Source organism: Lynx canadensis, chromosome A2 (assembly GCF_007474595.2).
Source record: "Lynx canadensis isolate LIC74 chromosome A2, mLynCan4.pri.v2, whole genome shotgun sequence".
NCBI classification, from domain to species: Eukaryota; Metazoa; Chordata; class Mammalia; order Carnivora; family Felidae; genus Lynx; species Lynx canadensis.
The window spans coordinates 78,121,401-78,136,865 of NC_044304.2; the positions used below are offsets into that span (position 1 = coordinate 78,121,401).

Consider the following 15,465-nt stretch of genomic DNA (forward strand, 5'->3'; position numbering starts at 1 on the left):
AACCCTCAGTTTGTTCTCTGTATTTAAGAGTCTCTTATGGTTTGCCTCCCTCCCTCTCTATTTGTAACTATTTTTCCCATCCCTCTCCCATGGTCTTCTGTTAAGCTTCTCAAGTTCCACAGATGAGTGAAAACATATGATATCTGTCCTTCTCTGACTGACTTATTTCACTCAGCATAATACCCTCCAGTTCCATCCATGTTGCCGCAAATGGCAGGATTTCATTCTTTATCATTGCCAAGTAGTATTCCATTGTATATATAAACCACATCTTCTTTATCCACTCATCAGTTGATGGACATTTGGGCTCTTTCCATGATTTGGCTATTGTTGAAAGCGCTGCTATAAACAGTGGGGTGCATGTGCCCCTATGCATCAGCACTCCTGTATCCCTTGGATAAATTCTTAGTAGTGCTATTGCTGGGTCTGTGACTCTAATTTTGTTCTTTGCTGTTGGATAAACGTTGGCAGCCACAGGGTGCAACGAATTTCCAGAGAGGCCAGGCCTGGGTCTGTGTTACGAGCTAGTTTTTCCTTTTTGAGTCAACCATGCTGAAAACAATTCCCATTTAGAAAGTAAGTGAGGGCAACCAGGTTCCAGGTACACTTAACCATAAATTGCTTGAGAGTTGCAGTGTCTACTGGATGACTCCCTTTAAGAACTTCCACCCAAATCCCATTACGGAACACCACCATCCTCACAAGCTTAAGTGTCACTCTTTTGGAGTTATTTTCTTCTTCCAAATCAATTTGCGAGTACAGCCCAAACAAAAATGCCTCTTTTAATTTCAGCAGTTGCTCAAGGATTTCTTACCTTGAAGTCAAGGTTGCCAATAGCAACAAACTTCCCCGATAAATATGGCAAGATGCAGTGCACATCTTTATGCTAATGCCTTATACTTCGGTACAGTCTTTTCATCCTTGGGTTTTACATGATTTGACAGTACTAGTGAATCTTCAAAATACCTTTAAAAGGCATGTGAGATCTTATCAGCCCCCCGTTTTGCCAAAACTCAGATTCCGACCCCCTGAGGTAGTTGAACATGGAGCTGAACTTGGAATCTGGAATCCTGAGCTCACTGGGACTCAGCCACAAAAAAATGATGCAACAAGACTTTTTAAAAAATACTATATTAAGTATAGGAACGGTGCTAAGTGCTTTCTTTGATTTTGCTCATTTCATTGTTTAGTCCTCAAATAAGGAATTGAGATTCACAGAGGTTGTCACTTGTCTAAAGCCCAAATCCAAACCAGGCCGTGTCTCTCTCCAAATCCCGGGCTCAGAACCATCATGCTGTCATTGCAGGAGCCTCTGAGACTCAAGAAACTGGGTCTGGAGAAGCGTGGGACAACTGAGTGCTCTCTCTGATGTCTCACTTCAGCCAGTAAGAGACACTCCACGGAGTACAGGGTAAGAGGCGGGTTAGTGAGCAGAAGGGAGCAGGAGGGAGCAGGAGGGAACAGGAGGGAACAGGAGGGAACAGGAGGGAGGGGAAATAGGCCTCCACTGACAGCCCTTGAGAGTGAGAGATTGGGGTCACATGCGAAAGAACAATGATTATTTAGTCACACAAAAGCCCAGTGAGTCACTGGAGCCAAGAGCTTAATTCCCTTATCAGTTTTCTGCGCTTCCTCTAATTCCATCCCATCCTTTAAATATTCTACAAATAACAGCACAGCATATTCCTTCACTACTCACAACCAGGTTTTTGGTTTTTTTTTTTTTCCCTGAAGCTTTTATCCAGGGCAAGGTCACCAAGGGGTTGAAGCCCCAATTTCATTGAGAACGCATCAAGGACAGAGCAAGTGCCCAGGAAAACCAAAGCAGGCGTTTCCTGGCCCCACAGGTGATGAAGAGGGTACCAGGACTGAGGCGGGCGGGGGTGGGGGGGGGGCGCTGGGATCCCCTCCCCCCATCCACTTTTCCTTCCTTCATGCCAGCTGCCCTCTCTGCCCCTCTCTGTCCAGTGGAGAAAGCCTAATTCTCACCTTTCCCTCTCCCCACAGCCCCAGAAACAATGTCCTAAAGGAAGTGGTGGAAAGGGCCCAGCCCGCTGGCAACTTACAGAGTTTTCTGGTACTTCCCAGCCTTACAGGGACAGTGTCTGTGGATGGCTTTGGCCAACTGGACGAACAGGAACACCAGGAGGCCCAGAAGCAACATGGAGCCCAAAGTGATGACGAAAGGCACATACCATGCTGATGAAGAATAAACGTTTTTTCTCAGGACCTGGCGGATGACCTGCGGCTTGAATGACAGAGTGAGGGACGGTGAGTGGAGGGTGGTTTCGGGTGACATTTTTGACATCAGCACTGTCTTGTGCTGAGTGTTGATTCTGCTGTTTGTTCCTGCTGTCTACACCAGGCATCTGTGTGCTCAGACTTCTTGCTGCAACCAACCCATCACCTTATTTATAGTCTTCCCAAGCACCCATGAGATCAAAACCCAGAAAATTTAGGAAACTGAAAAGCAGCTCCAAGCCTATTTTTATTCTCTTTCCCCTCTTCCCAAACGCTAAAGATCCCATTGGCTTTTTTTCCTGCCAAATCATGGCCTCACCCCGGGACTGATACAGCCATTGTCTCTCACTGGGAAGGCATGTGCCACAAAAGCTGTTCTTTTTAACACTTTGTAGGCTTTTCAGTGCTCACTCACTACAAGCTACACTGCCAGATGAGGGGGCCGACATCACAGTGAAACCCCAAGTTTGGCATTGGCTTCCTAGAGAGGGAGATAGATAACAAATAAATTATGGAGATTTCGGGGCTGGAGATGTCACAGTTGGGTCAGGTTGTAAGTCCCCAAAAGGTGGAAACTCCTTACTCAGGGGAGTCACTGGCTCGTACCACACCTGAAAGCCCTTAAGACTTTCTTATGCCTCCATCCGTTGGGGTAAGATTGACTCTGGCACATGGGAAATTGGCACTGACCAGCTCCTGGTGGGGCTCGGACAAGCAGAATTTGACCGCCTGTCACAGGTAGCTGTCTAAGGTTCTGATTACTTGTCTTCTAGGATACTGTAAGTGTGGGACCGCTGACTAAGGGCACAACTTCACTAGGAGCAGGAGGAAAGGGGACAAAAGAGTCAGCATAAATATAAGCCAGTCCCTCCCAGGAGCAGGGGGAGATAATCCTATTGTCAGATTCCAAGCCTCTCCTTTCCTTCACACCCTGGTCTGATTATGGTGCCTGCTTGTTTCTTGTTACCATCTACTGCAATCTGTACTTAATGTGCTCATTTCGATACCTGCTCATAATCTGTCTCCCTCTCAAGATCGGTGGCTCTCAAACTTTAGTGCACACCGAATCCCCTTGGGGGCTTATTAAAAACACAGATCACTGGGCTCCACTCCCAGGGCTTCTGGTCCAGTAGTTCTGGGGATGTGGTTGGGGACTCCAGGGCCCAACATCTTTCCCTGGAGGTCATGGTGATGATCACATTGGGCAAGGTGTAACTCCTTTTCAATATTCTGGGGTAGGCCTAAGCATTGGCATTTCTAACAGGTTTCCAGGTGATGCTGTTGCTGATGGTCTGGGGACCACTGACCTATATTATAAGCTCCATGACAGCAGAGATCATTTTTGGCTTGTTCATCAAAGCGCTTGGCATATTATAAGTATTCAGTCAATATTTGTAGATCGAACCAATGACTTCTTTTAGAATAGAGGTGGGGAGTAGGTACAGATTGGCACACAGGGACTCTTCAAAATAAGTGGAGAAGAATATACCTGGCAGTTACCTGCCTTTATGGACACTGACTTGCAATGGCTCTTAAGAGCAAGCACAGAAGGGGTTGTAAAGGGAGCTGCTGGCTGCAGACCCATGAAAGTTGGCTCCTGTGCCACAAGCACCATAGGTGGTCAATACCTGGCCTATCATAAATCGGTGCAAAAATGCACATCCTTCTTTCCCAACATAGGTTCTACAAGTCCAAGGTCTCACTCAGATCTTAAATGTTTTATTTTTTATTTTTTTATTTTTGAAGGAGAGAGAGACAGCATGAGCGGGGGAGGAGCAGAGAGAGAGGGAGACACAGAATTTGTAGTGGGCTCCAGGCTCTAAGCTGTCAGCACAGAGCCCGATGCGGGGCTGGAACTCACGAACTGTGAGATCATGACCTGAGCCAAAGTCGGACGCTTAACGGACTGAGTCACCCAGGTGCCCCACTCAGATCTTTTGTTTACCACCCAGTGATGACTCCAATCCAGCCCATCTCTCTCTCTCTCTCTCTCTCACATGGTTGGCATTCCTGGCAACATCCTAACACCTCAACTCTTTTCGGCCCCTCCCATATTTCTCATGGGTCCCGGGGCTCCATCTATGTAAATCACAAGGGATGTATGTGGGGAGTCCAGGTTCCAAAGCCCTTACCCTGGAGGTTGTGGTGGCAATTGTGGTTGGGTCAGGAATGACGCTAATACTCAGCGTCACTGTCCCTGTTTCAACTCGAGCCTTAGCTTTCCTCCTGCCAGACAGCAAGTTGCCATCAGTTATGTGTACGAGTAGTTTGTAGTCCCAGATTTTGTCAAGCCCACTGGCATAGTCAAAGCGTGTCGCAAGGAGCAGGCTTGTCACGTTGGACCCCGCGCTGGGAGAGAAGGTGAAGTGACTGTTGACATTGCCTAAATGAGATGTGAGACAAGGATTGGGGGGAAAGAAAGAAAAGGGAGAAAAACAAGGGCTTAGAAGAACACCGCATTCCATCGTTTCCTCAAACACGCACACCTCAGGTGTAGACTGGTGTTTCTGATGCACCAGAGTCAGGTCAGTGATAGGACATGGGCCTTAACCACACCAGAGACCTCACGGGTACAGGGAAACTCTTGCTCACAAAGAGTGTGGCTGTGACAGGAACAAAGCAGAAAAGAACAGCACCACACCTGTTCCAGGAGAATGGCTGCCATCTTCCTGCACAGGAGATTTAATAATCCTGGGGCAGCCTCTCTAGCCAGTTCTTGCTGTCAGCCTTTATTTGGTAACGCTGTGTAACTCACACTCAAACCAATGGGTGGGAGGGAAGAGGCTAGAGGGGGCCACGTCTCCAGCCATGAGCCAAGTTCACTCCATGGCCTTTCGTGGAACCTGGCTGGCCACACTGGTGGCAGATGTCCACGGATCCCCCAAAGGAAGGTACCTCCCAGCTTGGCAAGGGTTGCAGTCCCGGGTCCTCCTGAATCTACCCCACACCCGCCTCCCCCACAGCTCGGCTGGAGCTCAAGGCTCACAGCTTCGAGTGCCCAGGGCAGAAAGGCTGCCACCGAGCAGTCCTTGCTCATTCCTCTGGTGGCTCCAGACTCATTACCGACTGAAAACCAGTAAATGGAGCAGGAGATGATGCAATTTTTACTCCCTTAGCAGTGAAGAGCTCCATCAAGGCCTGAGGGTTCTCAGTATGGATTATTTCCATCTTCGGCAACGGCAGTCTCCAGGCAGTCTCTGCCCCTGGGTTTTGTGACACGGCCTGCTCGAGAGGCTTCTTGCTGTTGGAGTTTCTGCTCTGCCAGGGCTCAGCCAGCAGCCGAGATGGATTTTTACTCTCTCACCTGGAATTGCTCTGCCTGTTTGGGTTTAAGTCTCTGGCCCCAGCATTTCATTAGATGAGCTATTTTTGTCTAATTTCCATTGAGGGGTGCTCTTTTTTTTTTCCCCCACAGTGGTATATTTTTAAAGAGAGAAAATGAATGGAGTAGAAGAGAATTCCTGAGGACACGTTTCAAAATGCATTTAATCTATTTAATCTATTATTATCCAGAGAGAGGACTGGGATTCCCTGCCCCCACTACTAGCTTACAGGAAAAGAAGTGATTGAGGAGATGGACCAAAAAAACAATTTTTTTAAAACTACATTAATATGAGTCACGAATCATGATGGGCTGGGAATTGTAGAGGATGGGGGTGCCATCAATGGGGTTCACTCTTCCTTCGGCCTTTGGGCAACCACAGATGGGAGCCTGGGAAGAGGTAGGTGAGACAGGGAAGCCTGAGTGAGGAGTTATGAGGCACACGACCATGACGCTCCTCATCCCTGCTTCTCTCACTTAAAACACCCCCACCCACACACACTGTGCCCAAATCCGTGTGTGAGCACAGACCCCCTTCTCCCTCAACAGCTGCTGAGGCCTCCAACACCAGGACCCTTGGAAACAGCATACCTGAGCCAATGGAGTAACGAAAAGACCTGGGACTGGAATCAAGGTCAGTACACGTCAGCTTGAAATTCTGAATGTTTGTGCCAACTCTCAAACCCACTGGGATGGCCAGGAAATAAGAGTTTGGGGTACAAATTGGCTTTTCATCATTTTCTTCAAGGACGTTCACAGTTACCTAGAGCAGCAAGAAGGTGGCGTGGTTAACAGCTAAAATTCACTGAGAACTTTCTGTGTGCCAGGCACTGGGCTATGCGCTTTTGGTGAGCCAGCTCATTGAACCTCGCCTGAGATAGAAAATATGGTTATTCCCATTCTACAGATGAGGAAACTGAGGCTTAGAAAGATTAGGGAGGGGAACTTCAGGCCGTTCAGTTTGGTGAGTGTCGCAGTTCAGGCAATTTGAACTCAGGTCTGTCCCCCGCCCCCGACAAATACATCCAGACTCATGGGCTCATCCCCAATTAATGCTGAGTGGTTTTCCCAGTAATGATTGTAAATTTATGGTGATGCTCTATACTTCCTTGCCCATCACCCTTGTGAATGGGAGGTTCTGTCTTTAACTTTGGATCATAGAGCAATGGTTCTCAGCCCTGGCTCCACTTTCATGGGACCTCTCCAGACCAAACGAACTGGACTCTCTGGAGGGTGGGGCCCAGGCACTTTTTTAAATGTTCCCCAGCTGATTCTAATATGCAGCCGGGATTGAGGACCACTGGGATAGAAGGAGTCAACCGGGCTAAGCCAGGATCTCATCTGTAACCTGGACTATTAGCACCGCTCGAAGCTGGTGGCCCTAACCTGTCACAAGCAGGAGCCAGCCTATTCTCCTTCATTGTCGCCTTTTATGCTTGGTGAATTGGAATACGGCCTGGGATGCCTGCCAGCACAGAATCACAGGACGTCAGCCCTGAAAGGGACGTATGTGATCATCACCCTTTTTAAAGGCTTATGAATTTTGAATCGTATTCATTCTACCTTTGAAATTTGGGGATTTCAGCTATTTCTGAGCCCGGGAATAAATTGAAATGTTCACTCTAGTTAGCTCCCAAAGTGGAGTCCATTCATTTTTTCTCAAAAACCCAGCCTAACAAACACTACAATTATCTTCAACTTGGCCCGTCTTTTGCTCAGCTAGCAATGCCGAGCCTCACACATCATTAAAAACGTGTCCCGTTAATTCAAAGCCACTCATCGGAGGGACTGGACTATTCAGGCGATGGGTTATCAGGTGGCTCTCCATTTAAGAGAGAGAGAAATTGGACACAAAGATAAGCGTTGCTCAGACCCCCTTGGAAACTTGGGATCAAAGTTGAGAAATGAACTCCGTCTCCTGACTGAAGCAGTTGTTCCCTGTGTCACACGGGGCTGCCTGCCGCTAGCTATGAGTCTATGTTGCCTTATGCTTCCTCACTTTACTGATGGGAAAGACCAAGAAATAGTTGCGTCTTCGTGGCCATCATATTACCTTTGGATAATCCGAACCACAGACAGCACAGACCTCTTCAACCCTAGCTACTCAAAGGGCAGCCACGGACCAACTACATCAGCATCACGTGAAGCGTGTTAGAAATGCAGATTCTGAGGCCTACTCAGACCTGCGGACTCAGAATCTGCATTTAACCAGATGCTCAACACCAAAAGTTGAGAACCAGCATGGCCCTGGGCAAGGTGCATCATTTTAAGGTCTACCCTATCTGATACAATGCAGGTGGGGTAGGAACATGACAAAACTACCGAGGAGGGGGGAAACACAGGGCTACAGTACCACATCCCACTATGCATCCCACCGCTAGCCTATGCCCACTGCAAAAGCGAAGAGAGATCCGCAGATGGAAGCTTGCCCCACACAGCGCTAATCAATCTTGGTGACCTCCCAAGAGGTCTACGGATGCCACAACCTTGGGTCGACGGATGCCAATCTTTATTTCCCGGGCTCTGCTAGGTGTGTCCATGTGTGCCATCCTGGAAACCACTAGACATTGCCTGTTACACCTGCAGGATGGGCTCCATTAAGGTTCCTCATTGCTACAGCCACGGAAGGTGCCAGAGAGAGCCCACGTTAGCCAGTCGGGCTGCTATGAACACACCAACAGCCCCACTCACCGTGACTGAGCTTGTGTCCTCACTGCTGGTGGCCTGGATTCTGAGAATATAGACAGGGGTTGTTTCGTAGTCAGCTTTAGTCACCAGCTGGAGTTCTCCTGTCTGGGGATTGATCCAAAATATGTTTGGGGACTGGAAGCTGGCCCCTCCGGCAGAGATGGAGTACACGACGCGGCTGCGGGGGAGGTCTTTATCAGTGGCGTGCACTTGTCCAACCCGGGTTCGAGCTAGAAGAATAAAGCACCTGAGATTAGTACTGCTTTGGGGGGTGAGGGGAGGCACCATGAGCACACATTCTCACTGCCATGGGCAGAAAGACTTTTAGAGGTCTCTTTGCTGTTCAAACTCTGTATGTTTTATGTCTTCTATTCTATTAAAATTAAATCACGCTAATGAACACCCACTGGGTAACTGGCCCTAAGATCCAAGCAGTAGAGTAAGGTGTAAAAGACAATCCATGCCTTTATATAGACTCCAAGCCTGCCAGTTATGATGTGATCATAAGCAACACAGCAAAGACCATTTTCATAGGTCCTCACTTTGCCGCCCTGTTGTCTAAATGTCTTCTGCAACTTTCAAATTTTCTGTGTTGAGCATGAATTGCTCTTATAATAAACAAGATAAAAAATAAACAATTTTTATTTTTTAACGTTTATTTATTTCTGAGAGAGAGAGAGAGAGAGAGAGAGAGAGACAGAGTGTGAGCGGGGGAGGGGCAGAGAGCAAGGGAGACACAGAATCCGAAGCAGGCTCCAGGCTCCGAGCCGTCAGCACAGAGCCTGATGTGGGGCTCGAACTCACAAACCACGAGATCATGACCTAAGCCGAAGTCTGATGCTCAGCCAAGCCACCCAGGCACCCCAGAAAAGAAACAATTTTTAAAAGGGTTTAGCAATTGATGATGATTGGAGTAGAGAATTTTAAATACTGTTCCATTTTGCTTATTTTACAGAGCTTGTTAGTGGGGCTGCTGGAGTTCTGGCTTGCTTGTTTTGTAGAAGATTTTTCTCATATATTGCACTCCTCAAGGGCTGACACCCCTTATTTAACTCTATGGCCCCAGCACTAAGTGCTTGACCCAAAGGAGGTAATCCATAATTGTAATAAGATCTGTGAATTTATAAGAAGACTATTACCGCTGCATTTGTTGGTCACTGGGTAAGGTATAAGGAATTAAAAGGTTTTCTTCAGACCCTCTTTTTATGCTTTGTTTAAAACTTAATGTCAGGAGGGGCGCTCTCAGTCGGTTGAGAGTCTGACTCTTGGTTTCACCTCAGGTCAGGATCTCACGGTTCATGAGTTCTAGCCTCAAGACAGGCTCCGCAGGGATTCAGGATTCTGTCTCTCAAAACACATAAATAAACTTTTAGGGGCTCCTAGGTGGCTCAGTCGGTTGAGCATCCGACTTCGGCGCAGGTCATGATCTCATGGTCCATGAGTTCGAGCCCCGCGTCGGGCTCTGTGCTGACGGCTCGGGGCCTGGAGCCTGTGTCTCCCTCTCTCTCTTCCCTTCCCCTGCTCATGCTCTGTCTCTCTCTGTCTCAAAAATAAAAAAAAATAAAAAAAACATTTAAAAAATTAAAAAAAAACAAACTTTTTAAAAAGTAAGTTTTCTTTAAAAAAAAAGAGAAATCAAGGTGTCAACAAAGGGCAAAAACAGGGAATCCTATTATGGGAGATAAAATGTCTTTATTTTGTTTTTAAATGAAGGAAACCTACAAGTGGGAAATCTTTTCTCTATTTTTAAATTTCTATTCTCTGAGCGAGCTGGATAAAAATCACAGTGGAGACCAAGGGAAAACTTAGGCTACAAAAAAGGGAAGATTAGCAAAATCAGGCACGCAGACAAGGAAGCAATCAAGGGTTTGGAGAAATGCAGTTTAAACAATAGTTTTCAAAATCTAGGTTTCACCTGAAGGGCTCCTCAGCAGTGAGGACAATTTAAAAAGAAATAAGAGGTGCAATAAACACGGATGAGCTGTGAGTTGCTGTGCACAACGCCACGCGGGGCCCTTGTGCTGGAGGGAACTTCCCCTCTGCTAAGGGCACGTCTGGATGGAGGAGTCTATCAAGAGCACTGGGGTCTGGGTCTTGTCTGCTACTTACCTGGCCTTAATTCTGACACATCAAATACGTAGGACGGGCTATCAAAGACAAGAGGAAACTCATTTTCTGGCTCCGTGAGGATGTAAATGTAGATGTTATCTAAAAGCAGAGATAGAAAAAAAAATTTTTAATTGTAATACCCCATTCTCACTCATATGTTTATTCACTATGTTTAAAGCACCTGCTGTGTACCAGGCTCTGAGCAAAATAAAGGGGGTGCAAGGTGAATGAGACCTGGTGGGTCCTGCCTTCACAATGCATAGGGCAGTGGCCCTTTACTAAATACATGTACAGGTCACTGTGGACACCAGAGGAAGGGCAGGCTGGCTCACAGGGATATTTAGAGTTACACAAATGGGGCCAGGGTGGAGTGGGGGTGAGTGGGGGGGGGCGGTTCTGGGCACGCGCATGGATACCGAAGTATAGAACTGCACGACTCTCGCAGGAAAACTGCAAGCTGGTGGCCTTGTTGGAAAAAGGGGGAGCTTAGGGCTGGGCAACCAGAGCTGAAACCAGAGAGTCAGGCAGGGGCCAGAGATGAAGGTCCTTGTGTGCCAAGCCAGAGACTTTGAATTTGAACTTGACAGCTACCGGGAGACACTTGGAGGGCTTTCAGCGAAGAAGTGATATAATGGTATTTGCATTTCCTGAAAATCACTGTCAGAATGCGGAGTGTGCCCCGGAAAAGGGCAAGACAAAAGCCAGACAGAAAGATCCTTCAAAGACTCTTAGTGTTATAACTGAGCCAAGAAAGAAGAGGTTCTGCATTCTAGCACTGCTAGCAGATGGGGGCAGGGCAGGAGAAAGGACCTGGAGACCGGTTACACGTGCCTGGCAAAGGACAGGAGGAGGCTGGGCTGATTCCCAAGTGTTTGGGTTTCTGAGGTCTCCTTTTGAACACAAATGCCTACCCCAATACCGAGTACTGCCTAGCACAGTTTAGTTGTTGCTACCTGAAATAAAGCTTCATGAAGTCGATAAAAATGATACTTGCTTTTGTGGTAAGGAGGGGCAACATCCTGAACCTGGATTATCACAGCATACGTATTGCCAGCTGCTAGATTGCTTGTATTTTCATAATCTAGGTCACCAATCAGCTAGATTAAAACAGAGATAGCACATTGCACAGAGTAAAAACAATCCTTTTAATTCAACCGACAGAGAAGACATTTTCATACACTGTTACTGGATATGTAAAACCTTTCTGGAAAGCAGGTTGCCTATTAGAGGAGCTTTAATGAGTTACATCCATAGCTTTGCTCACTGCTGGGGAATTGATTCAGAAGAATTTACCAGGAGAGGATCTATGTTTCAAGACATTCATCAAGCACTACTGTCCAACAGTAGGGGCTCAAGGTCTCAGCTTAGTTGAAGAGAAACACAATATAGAATCCCATATGCAGGGATGTTTCCATCATTTGAAATATTTATGCAGCTGGGGCGCCTGGGTGGCTTCAGCAGGTTAAGCGTCCGACTCTTGATTTCAGCTCAGGTCATGATCTCATGGTTCGCGGGTTTGAGCCCCACATCGGGCTCTGCTGACCGTGTGGAGCCTGCTTGGGAGTCTCTTGTTCTCTCTCTCTCTCTCTCTCTGCCCCTTTTCTGCTTGTGTGTGTGCTCTTTCTCTCTCAAAGTAAATAAGTAAACTAAACAAATAAATAAATGAAATGAAATGTTTATAGTATATACATAAAATCTATGCACGGAGAAGACAAGAGGGTAATATATCAAAATGTTAGTAGTGGCTATCACTGAATGGTAATGCCGTTTGTGTTTTCTACATTCTACAGTGAAGATGTATTAATTTCCTAAACAGAAAAAAGTAGAAATTATCTCTCAGCTGACACGTATGCATTAAATTGGTAAGACTTTCTTGGGGGTGGAACAAGGGCTTGGGATGAGAGGTGGAGACAGGATGCCTGGGGGCTGCCTGTTCTCCTCCCTGAGGCTCTATCTCTGAGGCAAAGACCTCCCCCTACTCCCAGACCACGCCCCCACCTTCTTCTGCCTTCCACTTTCCTCTCCTTCCCCGTCACCCTCTGGCAGGAGCCCTGTAGGGAAAGGTGCACAGCTCATTGAGACCCGCTTTTTACGGCCGGCCGTCTGTCTTCCAATTCTGCTTCTGCCCCTGTGGAGACGCTGTGGAGTGGGGCACCTACACACCCCCATTTCCTCATTCTCTGTTGGATGTCCAGTGGTTGCACGATGCTGAATTTGGCAAGATACACTCAGGGCCCTGGGCTGGCCTTCTCTCCCCTCACACCTCTCTGGGCCAGAGACGGGCACTCAAGGAAACAAAAGTGCACGAGCCCAGAGGGCTCTAATGTGACTGCAAGCACCGCACTGAACAGACATGCCAAATTGCAATCTCAGGAAAGAATCCAGTCCTTAGCACCCCAGGCACAACTATGCATAACAAATGATTCCCGGAACTTGGGTAAAATAAAGAGCAAATGGGGAAACCAGAGTCACTATTAAGTTTGTCGGTTACCGGTTACCGTCGCTTCGAGAGGGAGTTACCTTGGAAATTGCTCTCTACGGGGCAGCAAAAGCACTAGGCATATCACACCAGCTCCCCCGATGCCCTTTCAATGAGGCAACGACCATGAACTGACCACGATTTTCCCAGAGCCAGCTGGATCCTGTGAAAATCTGCCGCTAACCCCCACTCCAGATGGCGAGCTGAAGTTGAACCGGTTGTTTGGTGCTTCGCTGTCATCGTCAGAGCAGAACTTGTTCAGGTCCAGGAGCGACGTCCCCTTGGCTGCTCTTTCAGGCACCATAATGCTGGCGAAAAGACACGATTCAATATTTTCCCCCAACAAATGGTGATTGAGTGTTGCTCCTGACAGGGGCCCTGGGCTAGACACCTCTGCTTTAATTTCCGTTCAAAGCCAGTCCGCAGTCATTGTGGTTACTGCCTAATGGGTTCCCTGCTCTGCCCTTCCCTCCTTTCAGACTATTCTTAACACAGCAGCCGGAGGGATCCTGTTAAAATGTCAGGTCACCTCACTCCTCTGCTCCTAAATCCCACACGGCTTCTCATTTCACTCCAAGTCCTCACTTTGATCTAGGGGGCTCTTCCGATGTGCGCCCCTGCCTTGCCTTACCTGTCTGAGCTCATCTGCTCAAAGGCTCCTTGTCTGCTCCCACCTTGGGCCTCCTGGTGGTCCTTGAACTCTCCCCATGCTCTGGCCTCAGGCCATCCCACTAGCTTCACAATGCCCTTCTTCCCACATGTCCAAATGGCTCACATGTGCACTTCCTTTAGTCTCCAATCAGTGTCACCTTCTCAGGAGGCCACCCTGGTGACCCTCTCTGAAATGTCAGCCTCTCCCGCCCCTTGCTCCCTTTCCTGTTCCCCTCCTTCATTTTTCGTCCTTAGCGTGATCGTTTTCCAATACACTACATGGTTATTTATTTATCCTGTTTATCTCCTATTTCCCCTCCTGGAAAGTAAGCTCCATGAGGACAGGGACCTCTGTCTGCTTTGTTCTTGGCATGCTCACTAATGTTTGTTGGATGAATGAATGTTGACCCAGGAGACTAGCGCAGCTGTGAAGAAGAATAATAGGGAAATAGAAATTCTGTCCTGCCTGCCAGGGGTTTATGACCCGGTTAGGGAGAATCCTGGACCCCTGCACGCCTCACTTCCCACGATTTGAAAATTGGGTATTCTGCCACCTGTGTTCTAATATCTCTGATGTCCTAAAAGCATCTCCTAACACCTTAGTATCATTCACCCAATAGAAGTGTGGTTTTTTTTTTTTTTAATGTTTAGTTATTTTTGAGAGAGAGAGAGACAGAGCATGAGCAGGGGTGGGGACAGAGAGAGATGAGACACAGAATCCAAAGCAGGCTCCAGCCTCTGAGCTATCAGCACAGAGCCTGACACGGGGCTCGAACTCACAGACCGCAAGATCATGACCTGAGCCAAAGTCAGACACTTAACTGACTGAGGCACCCAGGTGCCCCTAGAAGTGTTCTTTTTTTTTTTTTTAATTTTTTTTTTTAACGTTCATTTATTTTTGAGAGAAAGAGACAGAGCATGAGTGGGAGAGGGGCAGAGAGAGAGGGAGACACAGAACTGGAAGCAGGCTCCAGGCTCTGAGCTTTCAGCACAGAGCCCAACACGGGGCTCAAACTCATGAGTGGTGAGATCATGACCTGAGCCAAGGTCAGGTGCTTAACTGACTGAGCCACCCAGGCCCCTAGGGGTGTTTTTTAATTGAAGTTTTTATTTATTTATTTGACAGAGAGAGAGAGAGAGAGAGAGAGAATGAGTGGGGAGGGACAGAGGGACAGAGAGAGAGGGAGACACAGAATCTGAAACAGACTCTGGCTCTGAGCTGTCAGCACAGAGCCCAACATGGGGCTCGAATTCACGAACTGAGAGATCATGACCTGAGCCGAGGCCAGATGCTCAACCGACTGAGCCACCCAGGCTCCCCCACATCATCTCTTAATGGCATCTAATGTGGGATCTGGGCTCAACAGACGTCTGAAGAGAAACATCTGACAGCAAGGATGGTTTGGGGCTGTTGAGGATAACTGGGCTTATTTCCTGGAAAGCATTTTTTCTGACAGGTGCATCTTTGGCAAAGACAACCTCTGTTTCAGCAGAATCGGGGTCCAAATATTTTCATTCCTGTCTTGACTGTACAAAGTCATAGTTTTATTCATAAGTGCTTAGAATAGGTATCACTTATTAAACACCAACTATATACTGTATCATAACAAGCAATTTAAAAACAGTATCTCTAGGGATGCCTGAAAGGCTCAGTCAGTTAAGCATTGGACTCTTGATTTCAGCTCAGGTCATGATCTCAGAGTGGTGAGATTTAGCCCTGTGTGGGGCTCCATGCTGGGTGCGGAGCCTGCTTAAGATTCTCTCTTTGTCTTTTTCTCTCTCAAAACAAACAAACGAACAAAAAACTCAAGGGGCCTTGGGTGGCTCAGTTGGTTAAGTGTTCAACTCTTGGTTTCGGCTCAAGTCATGATCTTGCAGTTCGTGAGCTCGAGCCCCACATAAGGCTCTGTGCTGCTTGGAATTCTGTGTCTCCCTCTCTCTCTGCCCCTCCCCTGCTCATGCTCTCTCTCTCTCT

The 15,465-nt window shown here is 47.6% G+C and overlaps 1 protein-coding gene and 1 long non-coding RNA gene across 3 annotated transcripts in view; one reads left to right on the forward strand and one right to left on the reverse strand.

Moving 5' to 3' along the window:
- The window catches only part of CDHR3 (cadherin related family member 3), a 64,909-nt gene that overhangs the window by 6,731 nt on the left and 42,713 nt on the right, over positions 1–15,465 (reverse strand). The window contains exons 9-15 of the mRNA XM_030307781.1: positions 12,976–13,147; positions 11,355–11,457; positions 10,361–10,459; positions 8,255–8,481; positions 6,155–6,326; positions 4,374–4,624; positions 2,067–2,248 (exon numbers count right to left, since the gene is read on the reverse strand). Of these exons, the coding sequence (XP_030163641.1) occupies positions 2,067–2,248; positions 4,374–4,624; positions 6,155–6,326; positions 8,255–8,481; positions 10,361–10,459; positions 11,355–11,457; positions 12,976–13,147 (1,206 nt within the window). The remainder of the gene's footprint in view (positions 1–2,066; positions 2,249–4,373; positions 4,625–6,154; positions 6,327–8,254; positions 8,482–10,360; positions 10,460–11,354; positions 11,458–12,975; positions 13,148–15,465) is intronic.
- Positions 401–8,921, forward strand: LOC115508790. 2 transcript variants are annotated; one of them, XR_003967115.1, is made up of 4 exons: positions 401–1,411; positions 1,735–1,847; positions 2,008–2,271; positions 6,113–8,921. It is a non-coding gene; the product is annotated as an uncharacterized LOC115508790 (long non-coding RNA). The 2 variants fall into 2 exon arrangements; XR_003967116.1 differs by having other exon boundaries at positions 2,089–2,271.